Below are 22,063 nucleotides of genomic sequence, written 5' to 3'. Positions count from 1 at the left end.
TCTTTCACTCCTCAAACCCAGATGAGCACAGACTGTTACCCATTCTTCCCATGAGACTTCTCCCACACTGGCCCTACCCACTCCATTTCTATGGCCACCACCGTAATTCAGACCTTTGTCATCCATAAAATAGATGCCTAAACAATCTCCCTGAATAGATTCCTAAACAATCTCCATTTTTTTTCCTGGGAATTCTTAGCATACAAGGTCAGTCTAATCTTCCTCAAACACAGTTCTGGCAGTGTCACAAAAGCCTGATTGGCCGGGTGCAGTGGCTCACACCTATAATCCCAGCACTTTGAGAGGCTGACTCGGGCAGATCACTTGAGGTTAGGAGTTCTAGACCAGCCTGGCCAACATGACAAATCCCTGTCTCTGCTAAAAATACAAAAATTAGCCAGGTGTGGTGGTGCACACCTGTAATCCCAGCTACTTGGGAGGCTGAGGCAGGAGAACTGCGTGAACCCGGAGGTGGAGGTTGCAGTGAGCCAAGATTGCGCCACTGCACTGCAGCCTGGGCAACAGAGTGAGGCTCCATCTCAAATAAATAAACAACCTTTGATAAACACTTGCTTCCCAAGAAATGAAATACAAACTTCTCAACTAACATTCATGGGACCGGCACAATCTAGTTTTTCCCAACCTGCTGTTTCCAGCTGTACCTAAAACCACTCAACTCTCCACAAATTCACTGAGGCCCTTTCAGCCCAGTCGCATGTTGGACAAAAAAAACAGAAGAAAGACTTAGTACCTGGCAAGACTTAATACCTGGCTCTGAGGTGCTCTCAGTTCTAATGACAAGACAGAGGAGTAAATAATTACCAGAAGATGCAGTCGGTGATAAGATAAACAAAGGACACTGCTTGCCCTAATGTCCCCACTCCAAAATAAATGATCTCTTCACTGTCCCCTGAATACTGGCCTATGCTTATTTTTTCCCGCTAAGATTTTATTTGGCCTTTTTTCTCCTCCTTTCCTATCTAAACATTTCCCACTGTTAAATGCTCAGGCCCTAGTGCCCCTCCTTTGAGAATTCTGATTCCAAGGCAAGGGATCTTTCCCTCCTCTGGAGTTGAATGTTCCATTGAGAAACACCTACTCTTCCAGCATGTCTCAGCTTATCTGCTTTGTGTGTGTGTGTGTGTGTGTGTGTGTGTGTGTGTGTGTGTGTGTGTGTGTGTGTGCATGCGCGCGCACTTTTGAGACGGAGTTTAGCTCTTATCACCCAGGATGGAGTACAATGGCACAATCTTGGCTCAGAGCAACCTCCACCTCCTGGGTTCAAGGGATTCTCCTGCCTCAGCCTCCTGAGTAGCTGGGACTACAGGCACATGCCACCATGCCCAGCTAATTTTTGTATATTTAGTAGAGATGGGGTTTCGCCACATTAGCCAGTCTGGTCTCAAACTCTTGACCTCAGGTGATCTGCCCGCCTTGACCTCCCAAAGTGCTGGGATTACAGGCATAAGCCACCACACCCGGCTTTTTTTTTTTTTTTTTTGAGACAGAGTCTTTCTCCGTCGCCCAAGCTGGAGTACAGTGGGGTTATCTCGGCTCACTGCAACCTCCCTCCACCTCCCGGGTTCAAGCGATTCTCCTGCCTCAGCCTCCGGAGTAGTTGGGGCTACAGGTGTACACCACCACGCTGGGCTAATTTTTGTATTTTTAGTAGAGATGGGGTTTCACCATGTTAGCCAGGCTGGTCATGAACTCCTGGCCTCAAGTGATCGGCCCGCCTCAGCCTCCCAGAGTGCTGGGATTACAGGCATGAGCCACCTTGCCTGGGGGTGTTGTTTAATTTTAAAAATATATATCAGGCTGGGCGCGGTGGCTCACGCCTGTAATCTCAGCACTTTGGGAGGCCGAGGCGGGTGGATCACGAGGTCAGGAGTTCGAGACCAGCCTGACCAACGTGGTGAAACCCCGTCTCTACTAAAAAATACAAAAAATTAGCCAGGTGGGGTGGTGCGCTAATCCCAGCTACTCAGGAGAATGAGGCAAGAAAACCACTTGAACCTGACAAGCAGAGGTTGCAGTGAGCCAAGATCGCGCCACTGCACTCCAGCCTGGGCTACAGAGAGAGACTCCGTCTCAAAAAAATAAATAAATTCATACATTTAAGTAATAAACTCATTGTGAGCAAGGAATTCTACTCGACTTTCTGTCTGCGTAAACTCTACAAATCCACTTGGCCTCAGCCACAGTGTCTTTATTCGTAAAGCAGAAACAGTGGGACCGTCAGAGCACTGCCGGGCAGGCGAGAGAAGATAGGAACTGTATGACCACGGAAGTTGTTGTCCCTACAACCTATTTGCTCATCTGGAACACAGAATAGTGGTCCTCTAAAGCTTGCAGGGCTGGAGGTCGCCATTATCAGCAGTGGTGTCACTAAACCTGAACCCAAGGGTCTCTGCAACTTGGGAAACGACGGCCCGGATCTGAGGAGATGGCCCCTTCCTCCCACCCCGCCTAAGGACTCTCAGCCTCCCTGACCCTGCTTTTCCGGAGCTCAGAGTCCCCTCTGGCCTCCAAGGGCAGAAGGAATGGGTTTGGCTGAGGTCGGGGGCTCGGGTCTGGGACGCGCTCCACCTCCCCGGCTGCGCGACTATGGCCAGGCTCCCTGTCGGAGCCTCTGCCTGGGGCCCCACCTGGAAAAATGGCTCCTCTAAGGCGCTTCCAGCCTAAAGCCCGTCCTCTTCCACCTCTTGGGTGCAGACTGGCCCTCCCACTCCGACCGCAGGTCCCCCACCGGCCACACAGACGGCCACGCTAGAACCCAGCCAAACACCTGGGTTGCCAGGGTGGACCCGGAGCCTTCCTTTCCGACTCCCGGAAGTGGCCGTGATCTCACGAGATCCCGGAGGCGAGCGCCACCGGAAGTCCGGTCACTCTCGCGAGGCCCCAGGGAGCAGGCGCTGCGCAGTGTGGAGGTCGTTGGAGTCACTTCCCCGTCACCAGCTCCTGTGCCTGCCAGTCGGTGCCCCTCCCGCTCCAGCCATGCTCTCCGCCCTCGCCCGGCCTGCCAGCGCTGCTCTCCGCCGCAGCTTCAGCACCTCGGCCCAGGTAGGCCAGACGAGGGGCGGCCTGCAGGCGGAGGCCCCCCGGCCCGGGCCACGTGCGTCCCCGGTTCGCGGGCAGCTCTGACCCTTTCCAGGCCAGCCTGGACCGCAGGGCTGCCCGGCACTGGCTGGAGACTGTGGCGCCCAGGGCAGGCCCTGACACTGGCCTGGAGGTGCGGGGGAGAAAGCCGGGGAGAAGGGGGCGAGGTAGTCCCGCTCCAGGGCCGGTCCATTTGTCAGGGTTCCCCCGGGTCTCCCAGATTCCCCAGAGGACCTGCTCTTGGCTTGCACGCCTTCAAGGTTGGGAAACCAGGGCTCTGCATCTGAAAGTAAACTTACGTTTTTTTCTGCAGCTTTCCATTGCTTTGACGTAGCTAATCTCCTTGCAGCATCCGTGTGAGTTGTGCGTGAATAAAAGAAATCGTATACTTCCTAATTCCATAGTATGGACAAACCGAGGCTAGAGAACTGGGCCAGGCAGGGTTACAGTCATTTGGCCAGAGGATTAGAATTCAGCGCTTCTTAACCTTTTTGGAGGATCTCTCCTGCTGTGGGCGGACTGAGCCTGCCGCCAGGTGTCTTAACAGTGCCTGACTTGGCCCGCGACCACTTAAGCCTAGGCTATTTTTAGCCATCTTCTAGAATGGTGGTTCTTAAACTCTGCTCTGTGTCAGAATCACCAGAAAGCTAATAAAAAACAGACGTCTGGGTTCATTGAAGAAGCTTAAGACTGGGGGGGGGGAGGGGTCCGCATTTTTACCAAGTGAATCTAATTAAACCTAATTTTGAGAACCCAGGAGGTGCTCGCATTGCCTTTTAATTACGACGCCCAAGAGGGAGGTAATTTTAAAGGGGAATCCAAATTTATCATCGAAGTTCTCGAGTTTCCTGTACATCCAGTTCATTTGAAAAATAAATACAAATGCTCCTGGATTGATGGCTACTTCCCATACCCATCGCAAGTTGGTAATATCCTAAGTCAAAAGGCGAGTTTAACTTTGTGTATTTTCAACTTGCAATGGGTTCCCACAGGTAACCCCATTGTAAGTTGAATGTACCAAATGCTTTTGCGCTACGGTGAAGTGGGGGCCCAGCTGTATACAGATAAGTACATTAAGTACCTGTGCTTGCCAACAACTATGCTGGGTGCTGCAGGGGATACCAAGATAAGTGAGAAGTGACACTTGATATGGGACAGAAATGAGTAAACTTAGGATAGGTGGAAGCGATGAAGGTCTTAGGGAATGAGTAAACTTAGGACAGGTGGAGGCGATGAAGGTCTTAGGGAATGAGTAAACTTAGGACAGGTGGAGGCGATGAAGGTCTTAGGGAATGAGTAAACTTAGGACAGGTGGAGGCGATGAAGGTCTTAGAGAATGAGTAAACAGGATAGGAGGGATGAGGTGTGGGGGAGGGGCAGCCAACCAAAGACAGGACAGGGGTGTCCAGGGAGAGGTTGAGTTTTGGTAGGACCTTCAGATATCCAACATATTTATTGAGCTAGGTACCGGAAATACAGTGGTGAACAAAACACAGAAGTCCCTGCTCTCACGGAAATTACTAGATATTTTACTTATTGCCCCACTCATTATAAAGTATCTTAAAATAGTGATGAACATGCAAGAAAAATGGGGATTGTAGGGTGCTTGTGTTAGGGAAGAGGGTACCAATTTTATTTACTTTTTTTGACGCAGTGCCTCGCCCTGTCGCCAGGCTGGAGTGCAGTGGCATGATCTCGGCTCACTGCAGCCTCCACCTCCCAGGTTGGAGCGATTCTCCTGCCTCAGCCTCCCGAGTAGCTGGGACTACAGACACGCACCACCGTGCCCAGCTAATTTTTGTGTTTTTAGTAGAGATGGGGTTTCACCATGTTGGCCAGGATGGACCCGACAGAGTCCCACTCTGTTGCCCAGGCTGGAGTGCAGTGGCGCCATCTTGGCTCACTGCAACCAACTCCTGGGCTCAAGCTATCCTCCTGCCTCATCCTTCCAAGTAGGTGGGAATCACAGGCAAGGGTTACGACAGCTGGGTAATTTTTGTAGTTTTAGTAGAGATGGGGTTTCACCATGTTGGCCAGGCTGGTCTCAAACTCCTGGCCTTAAGTGATCCACCCTCCTTGGCCTCCCAAAGCGCTGGGATTACAGGCGTGAGCCACCACTCCCAGCCGAGGGTAGCAGTTTTACATCAGCTAGGGTAGGCCTCACGCAGAGTGAGATGTTTGAGTAAAGTCTGAAGGAAGCAGAGATCACATCATATGGAAAGAGTATTGCAAGTAAGGGATATGTCTCAGGATGTAGCTGAGAGCCCTTGGAGAAGCATGGGGCATGCCTTGAAGGTTTGAGAAAATGAGGCTAGGGTAGTTCCAGAGAAGGCAGTGGAGGTAACAGAACAGGCCTTGTAAAACTTTGGTATTTTCTCAGAAATGGGGCGGCCAGTTGAGGGTTTTCAGCTGCGTAATGACTTGCTCTTCCTTCCATTTTAACAAGATGGTCTTAGGAGTGAGAGAAAGGTGGGTTAGGAGTTCATTGTGGTTATCTAGGTGCAGGTGGTAAGAAATGATTGAATTCTGGGTATTCGTTGATGGTACCAGAAGGATTTGCTGATGTGTGATTAGATAAGGGGTCGGGGATGACACCAAGGTTTTGGGCCTTGGAGTTGGGCTGAAATAGGCAAGACTTATAGAAGAGAGTGGGTTTAGGCAGGGAGAAGATATCAGGAGTTCAGTTTTTATTTATTTATTGAGACAGAGTCTCGCTCTGTCGCCCAGGCTGGAGTACAGTGGCGTGATCTCGGCTCACTGCAGCCTCCGCCTCCTGGGTTCAAGTGATTCTCTCACCTCAGCCTCCTGAGTAGCTGGGATTACAGGTGCTGCCACCACGCCCAACTAATTTTTTTTTGTATTTTCAGTAGATATGGGGTTTCGCCATGTTGGCCAGGCTGGTCTCAAACTCCTGACCTCAGGTGATCCACCTGTCTTGGCCTCCCAAGGTACTGGGATTATAGACGTGAGCCACCACACCCGGCCAGGATCTCAGTTTTTGATATGTTCAATTTAAAATGCCTGTTGGGCATACAAGCGACATTGTTGAGAAGGCAGCTGATGAAAGCAAAAAGAAAGATGGGCTTGAGCCCATGGTGCAGTGGTCTCCAGACTTTGGATTTTTTTTTTTTTTTTTTTTGAGACGGAGTTCCGCTCTTGTTGCCCAGGCTGGAGTGCAATGGTGCGATCTCAGCTCACCGCAACCTCCGCCTCCCAGGTTCAAGCCATTCTCCTGCCTCAGCCTTCCGAGTAGCTGGGATTACAGGCATGCGTCACCATGCCTGGCTAATTTTGTATTTTTAGTAGAGACAGGGTTTCTCCATGTTGGTCAGGCTGGTCTCAAACTCCCGACCTCAGGTGATGTGCCCGTCTCAGCCTCCCAAAGTGCTGGGATTACAGGCGTGAGCCACCACGCCTAGCTGGATCCTGTATCTTTAACAGTAAAAGCGTAGGAAGCACATAGCCCCAATGTATTTACTTATAGGTATATGTACTAATATATACATTACAATATAAACTCAAGTAGAAATTTTAAAACAAACCATAACACGTTATAAAGTGTTAAAACTTATAAATGAAGGCAGTGTTAACGTATGTCGGTTTTCAACACAGTTGCCAAGCAGTGTGCTGTTGATAGCCACTTTGCCACCCAGCAAAGGTCAGCGGGTCTGGAAGACAGCTCTTTGACAAGGAGATCATGATCTAACCTCCGGGCCACCAAAGATTTTCATCTCATTGCAAAGCATGTAAAGATTATACTACTTAAGGATTGTGGTTTTGTAAAAATTAAGTTGATGACATCCTGTAATATACAAACAGTGACATCACCTTGACAAAGTGAAAGCAAAGAAACCAGTGAGGCAGTCTTCTTCCCCTCCCTCCCCCATGTTGTGTTCACCTTATGTACACATGGGACCCATCCATTTAAGCACCCTAGTGAGGGCACAGGTCGGTCCATTTCTTGGTAGAGGTTAATTCTTTGTTAGATAAAGATAGAGACAGTCTGGGCATGGTAGCTTACACCTATAATCCCAGCACTTTGGGAGGCTGTGGTGGGAGAATCACTTGAGCTCAGAAGTTTGAGACCAGCCTGGGCAGTGTGGCAAAACCTCATTTCTACAGAATGAGTGGTGTGTACCTGTAGTCCCAGCTACAGCTAAGGTGGGGAGGATGGCTTGAACCGAAAATGCAGAGGTTGCAGTGAGCCAAGATCGCACCACTGCACTCCAGCCTGAGTGAGAGAGGGAGACCCTATCTCAAAAAAAAAAAAAAAAAAAGATACACTCATTGCAGCAGTTTCATCCTCCACCCTGGTGGGATTGTCTTGGCCACTCCCCTGTGGAACCACTGCCCTGGCTGAGTGATGGAAGCATGAAAGCTTTGGAAGATTTTTTTTTTTTTTTTTTTTTTTTTTGAGATAGACTGTTGGTCTTCACCCAGGCTGGAGTGCAGTGGTGTGATCTCCTCCTGGGTTCAAGCGATTCTCCTGTCTCAGCCTTCTGAGTAGCTAGGATTACCGGTGCGCGCCACCATGTCTGGCTAATTTTTTTATTATTAGTAGAGATGGGGTTTTGCCATTTTGGCCAAGCTGGTCTCAAACTCCTGACTTAAGGTGATCCACCTCTGCCTCTCAGAGTGCTGGGATTACAGGTGTGAGCCACCATGCCCAGCCCAGAAGATTTTTTTTTTAAAGATATGGAATCTTGCTCTGTTTCCCAGGCTGGAGTGCAATGGTGCCATCATGGCTCACGGCAGCCTCAACTCCTGGGCTCAAGTGATCCTCCCACCTCAGCCTTCTGAGTAGCTGGGACTACAGGTGCATACCACCATGCCAGCCTGAGCATGAGAGTGAAATGATTAAGACTTTGATTTTGGGAAAGCATGCTTTGGAGGTGTTGCTGAGTACCTAAGTTAGATAACGGAATAGAATGAAGAGGAGGAGCGGGTTGGGAGGGTGGTTGAGCTGCCAAGTTCTTCATGTCCTGACTTGATGTCTCTGATAAGAAGGAGGTGGCAGAAGATGGTTCTAGAAGTTTACATTTAGTGAACACAAGTGCCATTTGGGACCAGGGATGGAGGGAGGGGGGCAGGATAAATGGACAGTTGAGTTTGTGGAACCCATGGAACGCCTAACAGAACTGGGAATGCAGAGCTGGGATTTGGGAGTCCCTGAGACTCACACAAGATGTGGGAGTGAGAGTTGAAGATCCAGAAGTGGGTGAGGCTGAGCCTGCCCGACCTCAGGTTCTGAGCGGGTCTGACAGTTTCAAGTTTCCAGGCAGCCAGGGGTTCACCTTTAAAGCACCAACTTGAAACTCAAAAACCTGTATGAATTCAAATGTTGGTTGTGTATGCTTCCACAGTTTAATTTCCTGAGCAGAAACCCACTGGGTAAGCGTCTTGATTCGGATTTTGGTTTGTTTGGTTTTGGTTTCTGATAACCAAAGCCTGTTATTAGCTGGCCTCAGCTACTGTAGAAGACTGCAGTGATGCTGTCAGGCCCCAGATGACCACACACGGTGCCGAGAGTTCCTGTGTCTGCCACTTTGTTTGCCTCTTCCCTCACTGGTAGCTGCCTGCCTGCCTGCCTGCCAGGGATCGGCTGTGCTTCTCATTTGTGAGTTTAGATCAGAAACAAGCTCCCTGGGTATGGCTGTAATTTTGGTCAGACCTTGAGTGAGACCTAGAGGGGAAGAGTGCCTTCGAATAACGGGAGTGATTGCTTGGATGCGGGGCTGGGTCACTTTCACCCCATCACTTTCCTAACTGTTCCAAGCTGAAATGCCCAGGGCCAGCTGCTACTTTGCTGCCTGTTCTTCTGATTAGCCTGGTATGAAACAGTGATTCTCAAACTGTTTGGTATCAAAATCATCTGGGGAAAATGGCAAAAATGCCAAGGCCTAAGCCCCATCCCGCTTCCAGGAGCCTAGTCCTGAGTGGGCTTCATTAGCTCAGCAGGTGGCTCTGATACACACCTAGGCTGGAGAACCAGTGTGAGATACTGGAGCCCGAGATGACAGATCTGACTCACCAGGAGGGTTGGAGTCTTTCGCAATGTACGTAACCCCTTCCATCTCTTGTTAGGCAGCTCCTCGTCCTGCCTGAGGCTCCAGCCACAAGTTTGCTGCCTGGATGAATCTTCTCTGATTCCCCACCCCTGCAGGGAGTTGATTGCCGCAACCCCATCTGCCCTCTTGCACAAGGGGCTTCTGTGACAGTGTTCTCTCTGCTCCTAATGCATCTCATTACCTGTCTCCTACAGAGCCAGCAGGGATCTTCCTGCAACCTCAGTTACCGGGAGGGCCTGTTGCTAGGCACTCAGTGTGTGTTTATATTTATAAAGCTGCAGGTTGAAGGGAAGGCTGCTGTTACCAGTCCAGCTGCCTGATGGAGTCCAGCTTGTTCTTCATCTTTCAGGAGGGTTTTGAAGTACCCTGAGTATCACAGCCTCTACAGACATAAATTCTCCCCATTTGAAAGTGGACCTTTGGAATGAAGGTCCTGAATTCTTCCAGAATGAGACTGTTACAAATACAATGATTGTATCTTGCTTTGGCAACTGCAGTAAAAAGAGGCCCAGTGCAACATTTTTTATAGGATACCATGTGAATCCTTTTCATGCTCATTTCGTCCTAAGAGTCCTTTCTCTGTGCCTCTTTTTAGAACAATGCTAAAGTAGCTGTGCTAGGGGCCTCTGGAGGCATCGGGCAGCCACTTTCACTTCTCCTGAAGAACAGCCCCTTGGTGAGCCGCCTGACCCTCTATGATATCGCGCACACACCCGGAGTGGCCGCAGATCTGAGCCACATCGAGACCAAAGCCGCTGTGAAAGGTACTGGGTGCGCTGACCCTGGAGACTTGCTTCCTGTCCCCAGTAGGCCAGGATCCGAGTTTTGAGTAAGATTCTTAGATGAAACTAAATGTTTAGAGACGGGGGTTTCTCTGTTTTAAATTTAAATTTTACAAGTGATTACACCCTTTTAGACTTGGCGTCTATAAAAATTGAAACAGCGGTGTCTTTTAGAAATGTGAGGTAGCCTAATCATCCCATTTTCTACTTTTTCTAATTTGAAAAGTAGTATGAGGATGGGGAAGAGGGAAGTGTCAGCAACCTCTGGTGAGGATTTGGGGACAGTAAGGTGATGGTCTCAGCTGCGGGCCACCTTCCCTCCACCCCAGGGTTATCTTGCCAGCTTCTCAAAAAGCACGGCCTCTTTGGGAAACCTCCCTGTCTGTGGAAGGCAGTGTCGGATATTCAGTAAATGTTGTCTGGGAAATGATTCACTGGACTTAGTGCAGTGGCTTATACCTGTAATCCCAGCACTTTGGGAGGCCAAGTCAGGAGGATTGCTTGAGTCCAGGAGTTCAAGACCAGCCCAGGCAACATGGCGAGACCCCTATCTCAACAAAAAGTCCAAAAATTAGCTGGGCATGATAGTGCACACCTGTGGTCCCAGCTACTTGGGAGGCTGAGGTGGGAGGATTACTTGAGCTCAGGAGGTTGAGGCTACAGTGAGCCCTGATTACACCACTGCACTTCAGCCTAGGTGAGACAGTGAGACCCTGTTTCCAAAAAAAAAAAAAAAAAAAATTTCATAAATATGCATATTTATATATGCTGCTTATTTAACCTTCACAATGTATCAACATTTTTGCATGTCACCAAATTTTTTTTTTTTTTTTTTTTGAGACCATGTCTTCCTCTGTGTCCCAGATGGAATACAGTGGCACAATCTTGGCTTACTGCAACCTCCCCATCTTGGGTTCAAGTGATTCTCCTGCCTCAACCTCCTGAGTAGCTGGGACCATAGGTGTGCAACACCATGCCCAGCTAATTTTTGTGATTTTAGTAGAGATGGGGTTTCACCATGTTGGCCAGGCTGGTCTAGAACTCCTGACCTCAAATGATCCACCTACCTCGGCCTCCCAAAGTGCTGGGATTACAGGCATGAGTGACTGCGCCCAGCCCGAATTCTTGATAAAATTATTTTTAAAGCTGTAATTTATCGTTTGTGATAGCTCTGTTGTTGACCATTGGCTGTTTCCTGTTTGCTTCTGTAAATATAAATATATTAATATAAGTTGCAGTACGTATCTTTATCTTTACATCTTGTTTAAGTCTTAGAGTTCTAAACACAGAATTAGTAGGTATGAATATTTCAAAGCTTTTACTATAAAGTTCCAAATTGCTGTCCAGAAAGATTCTACTGATTTCTTTCCCCTCTGACAGCGTATGCGATACCGTGTCTGATGGTGTTTACATGAGTCTTAAGTTGGTGTGAACAGCTGGGGAGGCTGCCTGGCAAATTTTATGTTCGTGCACCTTCCAGAGTTCTCTGAATGGGTTGCCCATTTTCTTTTGGGCTGTATATTCGGGTTAAGAAGTCTCCTGCATTAAGGAAAAAGTCAAGATCGAAGCAGATTTTGGATATTGTAGCAAATTTCCCTGAAATCTTTGAAAACATACTTTTTCCTTCAGATGATAGGAGTAAACGAAATAGTAATATTTAGAGTCTTTCAGCACAGAACGTTTTCTTTCCTGGCCTTCAGTGCCTTCTGATCAAGGAGTTTGGGCTGGCACAGTGGGTCACTCCTGTAATCCCAGTACTTTGGGAGGCCAAGGTGGGTGGATCACTTGAGTTCAAGAGTTCAAAACCAGCCTTGCCAACCTGGTGAAACCCCTTCTCTACTAAAAATACAAAAATTAGCCAAATGTGGTCGTCCATGCCTGTAATCCCAGCTACTCAGGAGGCTGAAACAGGAGAATCACATGAAGCCGGGAGGTGGAGGTTGCAGTGAGCCAAGATCGCACCACTGCACTCCAGCCTGGGTGACAGAGCAAGACTCCCTCTCAAAAAAAAAAAAAGGAGTTTTCATCAGGATTGTGGTGATGGGGAATGAGCAGCTCCTCTCATTCTAACTGGAGGCCAAGTGTGACTTACAATGCTCACGAGTAGGATGAAGACAAGCAGTGGCTCAGTTTGCTTTTGTGGAAACCTGGAGGGCTGACCCATTCTAGCTGGGGCCTGGGCAAGGAGAGGCTGGGGAAAGCAGGGTAGAAGGGGAGGGTTCCTGCCACGGGAATTGTCAGCTCGCAGGGCAGTAGTCGTCAACAGAAGGAAGTCACGTTACCGGCAGGGCTTCTAGCCTTTCTCGAGGCCATTAGTTGGCCTTAAGGCCAGGGCTGAACTTTCCAGGCCTCTCTGAATCAGAAACGGTGACATTTCTCTTTTGGGGTGTTTGTTCTAGGCTACCTCGGACCTGAACAGCTGCCTGACTGCCTGAAAGGTTGTGATGTGGTAGTTATTCCGGCCGGAGTCCCCAGAAAGCCAGGTTTGTGTTTGAAAGCCTTGTCTGGTATCTCCCCACGTGAAGATGTGGGGATTAAACCCATTTCCTATTAAAAATGGATTTAATCTGGTTGCTTTGTTGTAGGAAAAATGTCACCAGCTCCCCTTGCCTGTGGGGTAAAGGTCACATCTCTTTGTTGGCCTGGGGTCAAAGTCGTCTTGCCATTCCCCTGTGCCTCTGTGCACGGACGCCCTTCCCTCTTCTCAGTCCCACTCTACCTTGGGGGTTCTTATTAAACCTCGACGGTCCTTCTGAGATGTTGTCCTCCCCTGCTCCACCCATGCAGACCTCGCTTCTGGCACTCATCATGCTGGATCATTTACCCTGCAAGAGAGACTGACTTGAAACGGGGACCTTGAGTGGCTCAATTTCCTGTAACAGCTGGCGCTCAGCACATGCTGCCTGTCTGGAAATTTGTGGTGTTCTCTGTTAACATTTCATATTGGATCATTTCCAGGCATGACCCGGGACGACCTGTTCAACACCAATGCCACGATTGTGGCCACCCTGACCGCTGCCTGTGCCCAGCACTGCCCGGAAGCCATGATCTGCATCATTGCCAATCCGGTGAGTGTGGCAGCACCCGGCTCTTGCAGCTATGGCAGGTGTTTAGGTGCTGACAGTGCGTGAAAAGCTCACGGTTTGCAGCAAAGGCTGCTGATGTGCTGGGGGGATGGGGGGGTACACAGATGAAGGGGCTGAAATGGAGAGGTCGGGTGCACTAAGCAGAGGCCCGTCCGTGCATTTCCTAAGGACTCCTTCCAGCATGAACTGAACGAGCGTTGTCACAGCCAGCCTTGTGCTGTGGGCAGACCACGTCTCTCTCTGCTTTAGTTTCCCCACCTGAAGAGAAGTCCATTCTCAAGGCTCTTTTCAGCCGTGATTGTGGTGGTCTCTTGATTCCCTTTTTGACACAGTAGCTCCTACTTAGCCGGGAAAGTATGTTCCAAGAGCCCAGTAGGTGCCTGAACCCTGAACCCTGTATATACCATGTGTATACTGAACCCTGTATATACCATGTGTTTTCCTAGGCATGCACACCTGTGATAAGTTAATGCATAAACTAGGCACAGTAAGAGATTAACAACAACAACTCATAGTAAAACAATCACAAGATACTATAATAAAAGTTATTTCTTTCCCTTTAGTCAGGAACTTCCACCTTCTCGCTTAAGGAAGTACTTAATGGCTTCTCTGGTTTCTGTTTCTCCAAATTGCCAGCATCACTACTCTTGCGCTTTGGGGCCATTGTAAAGTAAAATAAGGCGACTGGAACACAAGCATCATGATCCCTCAACAGCTGATCTGATAACCAAAATGGCTCCTAAGTGACTCAGGCAGGTGGTGTAGACGCATGGGTATGCTGAGCAAAGGGTTGACCCCTGTCCTGGGCGGGATGGAGCCAGAGTTCATCCTGCTACTCAGGATGGCATGCAGTTTTTTTGTTTGTTTGTTTTTGGCTCTGTCACCCAGGCCAGTGTGCAGTGGTGCGACCTTGGCTCACTGCAACCTCTGCCTCCCAGGTTCAAGCGATTCTTCTGCCTCAGCCTCCTGAGTAGCTGGGATTACAGGTGCACGCCACTATGCCCAGCTAATTTTTGTATTTTTAGTAGAGACAGGATTTCGCCATGTTGGTGAGGCTGGTCTCAAACAACCAACCTCAGGTGATCCTCCCGCCTCACTCTCCCAGAGTGCTGGGATTACAGGCATGAGCCACTGCGCCCAGCCAGTTTAAAACCCATGAATTCTTTATTTCTGAAATTTTCCGTGTAATAATTTCAGACCTCAATTGACTGCTGGTAATTAACACAGCAGAAAGTGAAACCATGGATAAGGTGGGACTATCTGCATTCTACTCAGGATTTCCATTCCTGGTCCCCTGTTGTCCCCATTTCCTCATTCACACACAGTCGCGGACACACACAGCCACCCCAGGCCCCACTCACTGGTTTTTGCAGGTAGCTGCTTACTCTCAGAAACGTTGAGTGCTGCGTCCTCACTGAGAGGACGGCCGTGGTTCCCCAGCTTGACCTGCAGGGCCTTGTGCTCATTTAACAGCAGCCACCTCACTGCTCCTTCCTGGCGGAGCCTGGGTCCTGGTGTCTGAGGATGAGGATCGATTGGGGTGAAGGGGCAGGGACCATGATGTCACTGAGAGGCATGGATGCCAGCAGGCATGCAGAGCTCGTGCTCCTGGCCTCTGAGGGTCCTGCGTTCCCCAGAAGCTCCTCAGGGTGGTGGGTCACAAATAGAGAGCTGCTCTTCCCTTTGTTGGGGAGCTAACCAGTGCCTAATAGAAACCTGGCCATTCTGTCATCTTCTGGCGTCCCGGGTGACGTGTTCAGCAGTCGCCGTGTGTGAAGTCATTTAGTATTTATGACTTCATGAGGTTGTCGTTTCCCCCACTTACAGAAGAAAAAACGGGTCCCAGGGAGTTAGGGTGACCTGCCCAGGGTCATAGCACAGAGGGACTGAGCTGCCAGTGGACCTGCTTCCTTGGAGCACACAGCCGCTGTGCACTGCTGTCCCATCAGGAGTGGCCCTGCAGCTGTGAGTCCCGGCCGAGCAGAAGGTGATCCATGGAGGCATCATCACACATTTCAGTTGATAGCTGAAGGGCCACCAAGGGAAGAAGCATCCTCTACAGCAAAGGGTTTCTTTGTTCACATGGTGCGGCCTGTCCTTTCTGGCGGGTGGCTTGCCAGTACAGAGTTATCAGACAGGGCAGTTCAATGTGGCATCTTTGGACTAGTTAGACCTTTGGGAAGGTCTGACAAAAAGCCCTTTTCCTTCTGTGGCTTGGCCCTGCTCTCGGAACCCAGGGCAAGCCATGCCTGTCTGTTGGATGTCCTAGGTTAATTCCACCATCCCCATCACAGCAGAAGTTTTCAAGAAGCATGGAGTGTACAACCCCAACAAAATCTTCGGCGTGACGACCCTGGACATCGTCAGAGCCAACACCTTTGTTGCAGAGCTGAAGGTAAGGGTGGCGTGGGTGTTGCTCAGGTGACCTTTCTGAACTTCTCCCGCCACCCGTGCTCATTTACGGGAGTGGAAGACACGAGGGCATGCCCAGGTCACGTGTCACTTGGGGGTTTTAAATGTTTTTAGAGCTCGCCCTCTTGATGGAAGCAGCCCCTGTGTTTCCTGTGGGTTCCAGGCACTCGGCCCAACAGGCATCTACTCTGGCCAGTGTCTGTCTCCCGGCTCTCGCTGTCTTCCTTCTCGCCAAGAGCACTGTGGGTTCACACCTTCTTTGGGCTTCTCAGTGGCTGGACTTGGATGGGGCTCCCCCAGTCCTCCCCTTTCTCCTTGCCCCTGAAAACTGGTCCTGGGAGGATTTACCTGCTGGCCACTAGATAAAGGGTGGGAAAATTAGCAAACATGAAGAACTGAGGAAAGTGCCAGAAGTCCTGAGGTATCAGAATTGTTGGCCCTGGTCCCTGGCACTGACTTTTTTGGGTTGCCCGTGGTAGCTCACCCTGGAGAGTCCAGGCCTGGCCAGGTGCCTGACCCTAGGGCTGCTGGACGGAGACTGAGTTGCTGGGTGTGGCTTGAGCTCGGCTTGGTTTGGTGCCAGTGCTGGGCCTGGAGTCCTTAGTGCTTTGCACAGCCTGCTTTCGACTTGCTTCCGTTGTGGAGCCAGCAGAACCACTTCCTTTGGCCCCCAAAAGTATTTCTCTTGAGCTTCAGGCCTTTTTGTTCTGATGGCAGATTGGAGGTTATACGTGCGGCGTGGTAGGAAGTGCACCCGCAGCACCCTTGGCCTCCGTTTTACTCCTGAGTGACAGGCACATCTGCTTCTGAGGAGTTAGAGGTGCCCCACTGTAACAGACATGGCAGCACGTACCCGAGGGCCTGGTAGTGGGACTCTGTTACAGGTGTGGGGGTCACAGAGCTTCAAAAGGCATGGCCCCAGGCCTTAGAGTTCCATGGAATGGGAGAGACACTTGAATCGAAGAAGACAGTTTAAGCCTGGCACAGTGGCTCACGGCTGTCATCCCAGCACTTTGGGAGGCTGAGGTGGGATGGTTGCTTGAACCCAGGAGTTCAAGACTGCAATGAGCTGTGATTGTGCCACTGCGCTCCAGCCTGGGTGACAGAGCAAGACCCTGTCTCTTTAAAAAAAAAAAACAAAAAACAGTTTGAGTGAGCAGGTAAGCGCAGGTATGTCCAGAGGCCCCCGGGATTGCCGCAGTACGGAAGTGGACACACCAGGCAGGATCCCACCTCCCACCTCCAGAGGCGCAGCCCCTGGCGTCCTGGAGGCAACAGAGTTCATTCTCGTGGGCTCTCGGGGCTGGGCACACCCCAGGCCCTAGTCTTGCCCTGCACCATAGCTGCCACTAGCTACATTTGGCTATTTATGGTTAAATAACATTAAAACTATATCCCTCTGCCACACAAACCACATTTAAGATGCTCCATGGCCACATATGGCTCCTCTGTCCTCACAGAAAGTCCTGTTAGGCAGTCCTATCTCAGCCTTGAAGCTTCACTGTTAGAGTTGGGGACAGGGTACCTTGGCCCTTGGGAGATCCCGTCCCCCACCTCCAACAGTGAAGTGGACTGTCATTACCCCTGGCTGCCTGACATTCTGGAAATTTCCTGGATCATATCAAGAATGCATATCAATCCTTAAACTTCCGATGGCTGGTTCCTCCCTCATCCTCTCACCCACCATATTCCCTTTCAACGTGGCTCCAGGACCTCCCAGGCCAATGCCTTGTTCCCGTTTGCTGCAAAGTCACCTTGTCCCCCGTCTTAGCATGCACCATTGGAACATACGTTTCTAGGAGTCTTGTATTTGAGGGCAAGCCTCTGGAAAGCAGGGCTGTGTCCCTTCAGCCCCACATCCCTGGTGACCGTGCAGTGCCCGCACGTGTGTGCTTATACACCACCAAGCTAAGCCTCTCGGATCTTTGGCTCCTGGCTCCATGAAGCTGATCCTACTTTTCCCGTGCGTGAGGCTGATCCTCCCTCTCCCAGACCAGGCTCATTTTCCAACCTAGGACTGGGCTCTTCAGTGGCCACGGCCATCAGGGCAGGTGGCTGTTCCCTCGCTACCATTACTCCCACCAGGTTATTGTCCGTTTTAAGAAATACTTGGTTCAGCCGGGCGCAGTGGTGCATGCCTGGAATCCCAGCACTTTGGGAAGCCAACGCAGGAGGATGGCTTGAGCCCGGGAGTTCAGGACCAGCCTGGGCAACATGGCAACACCCCATCTGTACAAAACATTTAAAAAACATAGGTTGGGTGTGGAGGTGTTTGGTACTTGGGAGGCTGAGGTGGGAGGATCATTGAGTCCAGGAGGCAGAGGTTGCAGCCAGCCAAGATTGTGCCACTACACTCCAGCCTGGGGGACAGAGACCCTGTCTCAAAAAATAAAACAAAAACCTGGTTCACAGATTCTTGGGGGTGTGGTACCTCCAGTTTAAGAAATGAGGCGGCCTTGAACTGTGCTGTTTGGAGCCATAGGAGTCAGTTTGTTCTTTCTGTCCCAATCACTGTTTGAGGTGCCAGACTTCTAACTCATGGGTATCCTGGAATGGATTTGAATTTTGTTCTGTGGGGCCTGAAGAAAAGGGAACTTGGATTGTTCTGTGTAGGGAGGAGACTGGGCTTGTGCATGGGGAGTGGAGCCGGCTCTGGGAAAGAGGATGCCAGGTGCGGGGGGGGGGCCTCCACAGGAGGCAGCATCCTCCCGTGCCCATCCACAGTGGGCACAAATGCTCACTGTGAAGGAAGGACTTGCGGTGGCCTCGCCAGACGGCGGCGAGCCCTCACGGCACCTGCTGGCGCTCATGCTCAGCCTTTTGGGGCACCGTGGCAGGAGATCCAAGCGCAGCAGGGGCTGGACAGGGCCTCCTCCTAGCTGGCTCTGTTCCACCCTGAGTTCTGGGGGCTTTTCCAGTGTTGGGGCTGTGGGCAGCTGTGACATGTTTTACAGTGAAAGAGCTTGTTAACTCATCCAGCTTCATACTTTGGTCACCAGGGTTTGGATCCAGCTCGAGTCAACGTCCCTGTCATTGGTGGCCATGCTGGGAAGACCATCATCCCCCTGATCTCTCAGGTACACGCATATGACCTTGTGAGGGGCTTCGAGGTCAGGATTCCCTTTACCAGGCCCTGCTTTGAGGTGATCCCGGTAGACTGGAGAAGGCCTGGCCATGTGCCAGGTTTTGGAAGGGCTCCTGTTATAGGCAGCCCCGCCCCTCTGCTGCAGGGCGGTGTCAGTCCTGGAGCGAATGTGGGTGGAAGCTGCTCAGGGCCCAGCTCCAGCACGCAAGGAGAACCACTGTTGGGAACCTCACCGGGTTACTGGTTAGGCCGGAGCGGGCGAGGTGCTTTTTTCAAAAATGAGTCCAGGGCTGGACACAGTGGCTCATACCTATAATCCCAGCATTTGGGAGGCCGAAGCGGGAGGATTGCTTGAGCCTGGGAGGTTGAGGCTGCAGCGAGCTATGATGCACCACTGAAGCCTGGGCGACAGAGCCAGACCCTGGCCTCAAAAAACAAATGAGTAGGGGACTCACCACACTTCCCAACAGAGTTGATTTCACTTCGTCTTTTTTTTTTTTAATCTTTTTATTATTATTTTTTTGCTGCTCCTTGTGGAGCAGGGCTACCCCATAGGCAGTGTGCCCAGAGTAGCATGTCATTTTTCTATAAAGGTTTTCTTTTTCTTCTTTATAGATAACCTTTCCCATGCCCTGGTGATGGGAGGGAGAGGAGAGGTCGGGAGTAGTGGGGGTGGGAGGCAGTGGGTCTGGGGTCATGGGCTGGAAGCCACTCACTGATCCCATGGCTTGGCTTGCAGTGCACCCCCAAGGTGGACTTCCCCCAGGACCAGCTGACAGCACTCACTGGGCGGATCCAGGAGGCCGGCACGGAGGTGGTCAAGGCTAAAGCCGGAGCAGGTAGAGTCTCAGGCAGCCCCGGGGCTGGGTGCCAGTGAGGCCCTGCGAGAGCTCAGGGTTGGGGAGAAATGCTGCTTGTCCCTGGGTATGGACGATCCTTTTCAGTGTTGATTTGCAGTTGCCTGGTGGAAAATCCCTGTGTGAGAGGGCAGCTCGGCCTGCTTTGTGGGGTTGAGAGTCATTTTTGAGGGTGGCAGAGTCAATTCCACACCATTCATGTATAAGTAACAAGAAATCAGGGGTGCTGACTGAAATTCTCGACTGTCAGGCTGGAAGGTGTGCAGGTGTCTTGGCTGGCGGGGCCGGCTCACCTGGGCGTCACGGTTGTGGCACCAGCCAGGCTGACCTGTGCCCCCCTAGGCTCTGCCACCCTCTCCATGGCGTATGCCGGCGCCCGCTTCGTCTTCTCCCTTGTGGATGCAATGAATGGAAAGGAAGGTGTTGTGGAATGTTCCTTCGTTAAGTCACAGGAAACGGAATGTACCTACTTCTCCACACCGCTGCTGCTTGGGGTACGTATCCAGGCGTGGGTCCTTCTGACTGTGGAATAAGGGGGCGTTCCCTTTGCTTAAACCTCAGGAGCTCTCCCCGGCCCTTTATGCAGTAAGCTCATGTGCCTGCCTGGCGAGTGCTGTTGTTTTCAAGGGTGGACGCACACCCGAGAAAAAAGAGCTGGGAGGATCACAGACTGTGAAGGGTGAACCTCCCAGCAAGTGGGTCTCCTTCCCTGCAGTTTGACAGCAGGTGCCCAGCAGCTGCAGGAGTATTGACTGATAAGACACTCCATCTCCAGGCAGCCCAGGGAGGCCTCCCTACCCTGCCTGAACACCTCCCTGTCACTCCTTGTTCATCTTGTTCTGACTGCGGGGGGCGGCCAGGCCCAATTCCTCTTCCAGAGTGTGCCCCATCCAGACAGCCTGAGTCTTCAGCAAACAGAAACCCTTAGGTCTTACTCATACCCCCTCAAGCCAAGTTTCCATTTCTCACCTGTGGGCAGAAATGAGGCAGATGTGTGGTTGCCTTCATCACGTGGCCAGAAAGTAATATGGCTCACTAGGCCACCCCAGGACCTTTCTCAGAGATGCTCCAATACAGAAAGATCCTTCAGCTATGGCCCCAGGCCTTGGTGAGAGACAGGCACTTGACGGTGTAGTTCTGTCCCCATGTCGGTGCAGGTGTATGGAATGGCAGGGCCTGCAGGTGAGACGCACCCGGTTCTCATAGGCCCTTGAGCCAGGGGAAGCAGTAGGAGGGAATTGAGTTGAGGTGAGGACTGAGGCTGTTGCCACACAAACTGCTCAGTTTCTGCAGGTGAGACGGTGGCAGAGACGCCTGTTTTTGCCAATGTCAGACATTTACCTACTTAGTGACACCTGATTCAGGTGACTGTGACAATGTTTTCAGTCCTTTACCAACTTGCGGGGAGAGACAAGAACCCAGAAACAGGCTTTGTTGGGGAGAATACGGTGAAGTGTTCCTGATGATTGAGTGCCTGGCGTCCAGGTGCTTGTCGCATTGTCCTCGTGTTCACGAAGGTGGATGGTGCTTGTTTTATAGCTAAAGAAACACATTTGGAAGGTCAGTCATTGTCCAGGGTACCTGCCTAGACAATCACAGTGCTGGGACCCCTGCCTGGCACCCTCTGGCTCTGAGCCTCGCACTCCTGACCGCAGCTCAGTCCCACCCACCTGGTCAGCAAGGCGTCCCCAGCAAGGCACCCAGAACCCGCATGTATAGACAGACTCCTTGGCGGGGCTGATGGAGCGACAGGTCGGGGTTTCTCTAACAAGCACTTTCCTGGAAACTTCATTTTAACATGTTCCCATCTCCCTCAGAAAAAGGGCATCGAGAAGAACCTGGGCATCGGCAAAGTCTCCTCTTTTGAGGAGAAGATGATCTCGGATGCCATCCCCGAGCTGAAGGCCTCCATCAAGAAGGGGGAAGATTTCGTGAAGACCCTGAAGTGAGCCGCTGTGACGGGTGGCCAGTTTCCTTAATTTACGAAGGCATCATGTCACTGCAAAGCCGTTGCAGATAAACTTTGTATTTTAATTTCCTTTGGTGATGATTACTGTATTGACATCATCATGCCTTCCAAATTGTGGGTGGCTCTGTGGGCGCATCAATAAAAGCCGTCCTTGATTTTATTTTTCAAGGTCCCTTCTGTAAATGCTGTGCTTTCTTCCCTGTGAGAGCCAACTTTAGAGTGTCTGCTACCTCTTCATTACCAATCAGAATTAGATGATGTTTAACTGTTAGACTGAAGCGTGACGCTTTCATCAGTAGCTTCAAGAAAGTCTAAATTGTTAATTTATGGAATTAGACACAGTATTCAGTTTACCCGTACATGCTCCTCCCGCCCCTCCTGTTGGCACCCTTGCATCGCCCAGGCCTGATTCCTCCTGGGGGTAGTTCACCCCCACGGGGTCATAGTTTAGCGGTGAATGCCAGGCAGCCGTTTTCTGGCTGAGCAAACAGCACCTTTCTCATTGAGCTTCCTCTACTGACCTCTGTCCCCCTTGGGATTTCATCTTCTGACCGAACCCTGATGTTCAGTGGCAGAGACAGCCCATAGCCAGAACTGTGGGTAGACCAGGGTTGGGGTGTGCGGTTTGGGACAGCCCAAACCCCAGCCGCTGTGTCAAGGCCTAGGACGCCGTGCTGCCATCAAAAGGGGGTTCCAGGTTTCCAT

At 51.0% G+C, this 22,063-nt stretch overlaps 2 protein-coding genes and 1 non-coding gene across 16 annotated transcripts in view; 1 reads left to right on the top strand and 2 right to left on the bottom strand.

Annotated features, from left to right (window-relative positions):
- Nucleotides 1–2,851, bottom strand: part of STYXL1 (serine/threonine/tyrosine interacting like 1) — a 52,450-nt gene extending 49,599 nt beyond the window's left edge. For 4 of the 13 annotated variants that reach the window (XM_055114560.1, XM_055114563.3, XM_008961063.5 and 1 more), the window contains exon 1: nucleotides 2,649–2,836. The gene's annotated coding sequence lies outside the window, so the exon portion shown is untranslated. Of the gene's footprint in view, nucleotides 1–2,648 lie in introns of all 13 variants that reach the window. The other 9 variants (XM_055114556.2, XM_055114555.2, XM_063605924.1 and 6 more) reach the window with 6 other exon arrangements.
- A 5-nt stretch (nucleotides 2,852–2,856) lies between these two features.
- On the top strand, nucleotides 2,857–21,518 carry MDH2 (malate dehydrogenase 2). Of its 2 annotated transcripts, XM_003808920.5 has the most exons (9): nucleotides 2,857–3,063; nucleotides 9,763–9,931; nucleotides 12,349–12,432; nucleotides 12,908–13,017; nucleotides 15,305–15,430; nucleotides 18,447–18,524; nucleotides 19,272–19,371; nucleotides 19,732–19,883; nucleotides 21,207–21,518. In XM_003808920.5, exons 1-9 carry the CDS (start codon nucleotides 2,998–3,000, stop codon nucleotides 21,336–21,338), a joined length of 1,017 nt encoding a protein of 338 aa, XP_003808968.3. In that variant the 5' UTR covers nucleotides 2,857–2,997; the 3' UTR covers nucleotides 21,339–21,518. The 2 variants fall into 2 exon arrangements, with proteins under 2 accessions (XP_003808968.3, XP_003808970.3); XM_003808922.6 differs by lacking the exon at nucleotides 9,763–9,931 and having other exon boundaries at nucleotides 2,892–3,063.
- The window catches only part of LOC100995460 (uncharacterized), a 102,760-nt gene continuing 101,200 nt past the window's right edge, over nucleotides 20,504–22,063 (bottom strand). Inside the window, exon 19 of the transcript XR_010112621.1 lies at nucleotides 20,504–20,928. This is a non-coding gene — a transcript (uncharacterized LOC100995460). The remainder of the gene's footprint in view (nucleotides 20,929–22,063) is intronic.

This window comes from Pan paniscus, chromosome 6 (assembly GCF_029289425.2).
Source record: "Pan paniscus chromosome 6, NHGRI_mPanPan1-v2.0_pri, whole genome shotgun sequence".
In the NCBI taxonomy this organism is placed as follows: domain Eukaryota; kingdom Metazoa; phylum Chordata; class Mammalia; order Primates; family Hominidae; genus Pan; species Pan paniscus.
Note: the sequence above shows the minus strand (reverse complement) of the source record. Positions and strands in the feature narration are given on the sequence as shown.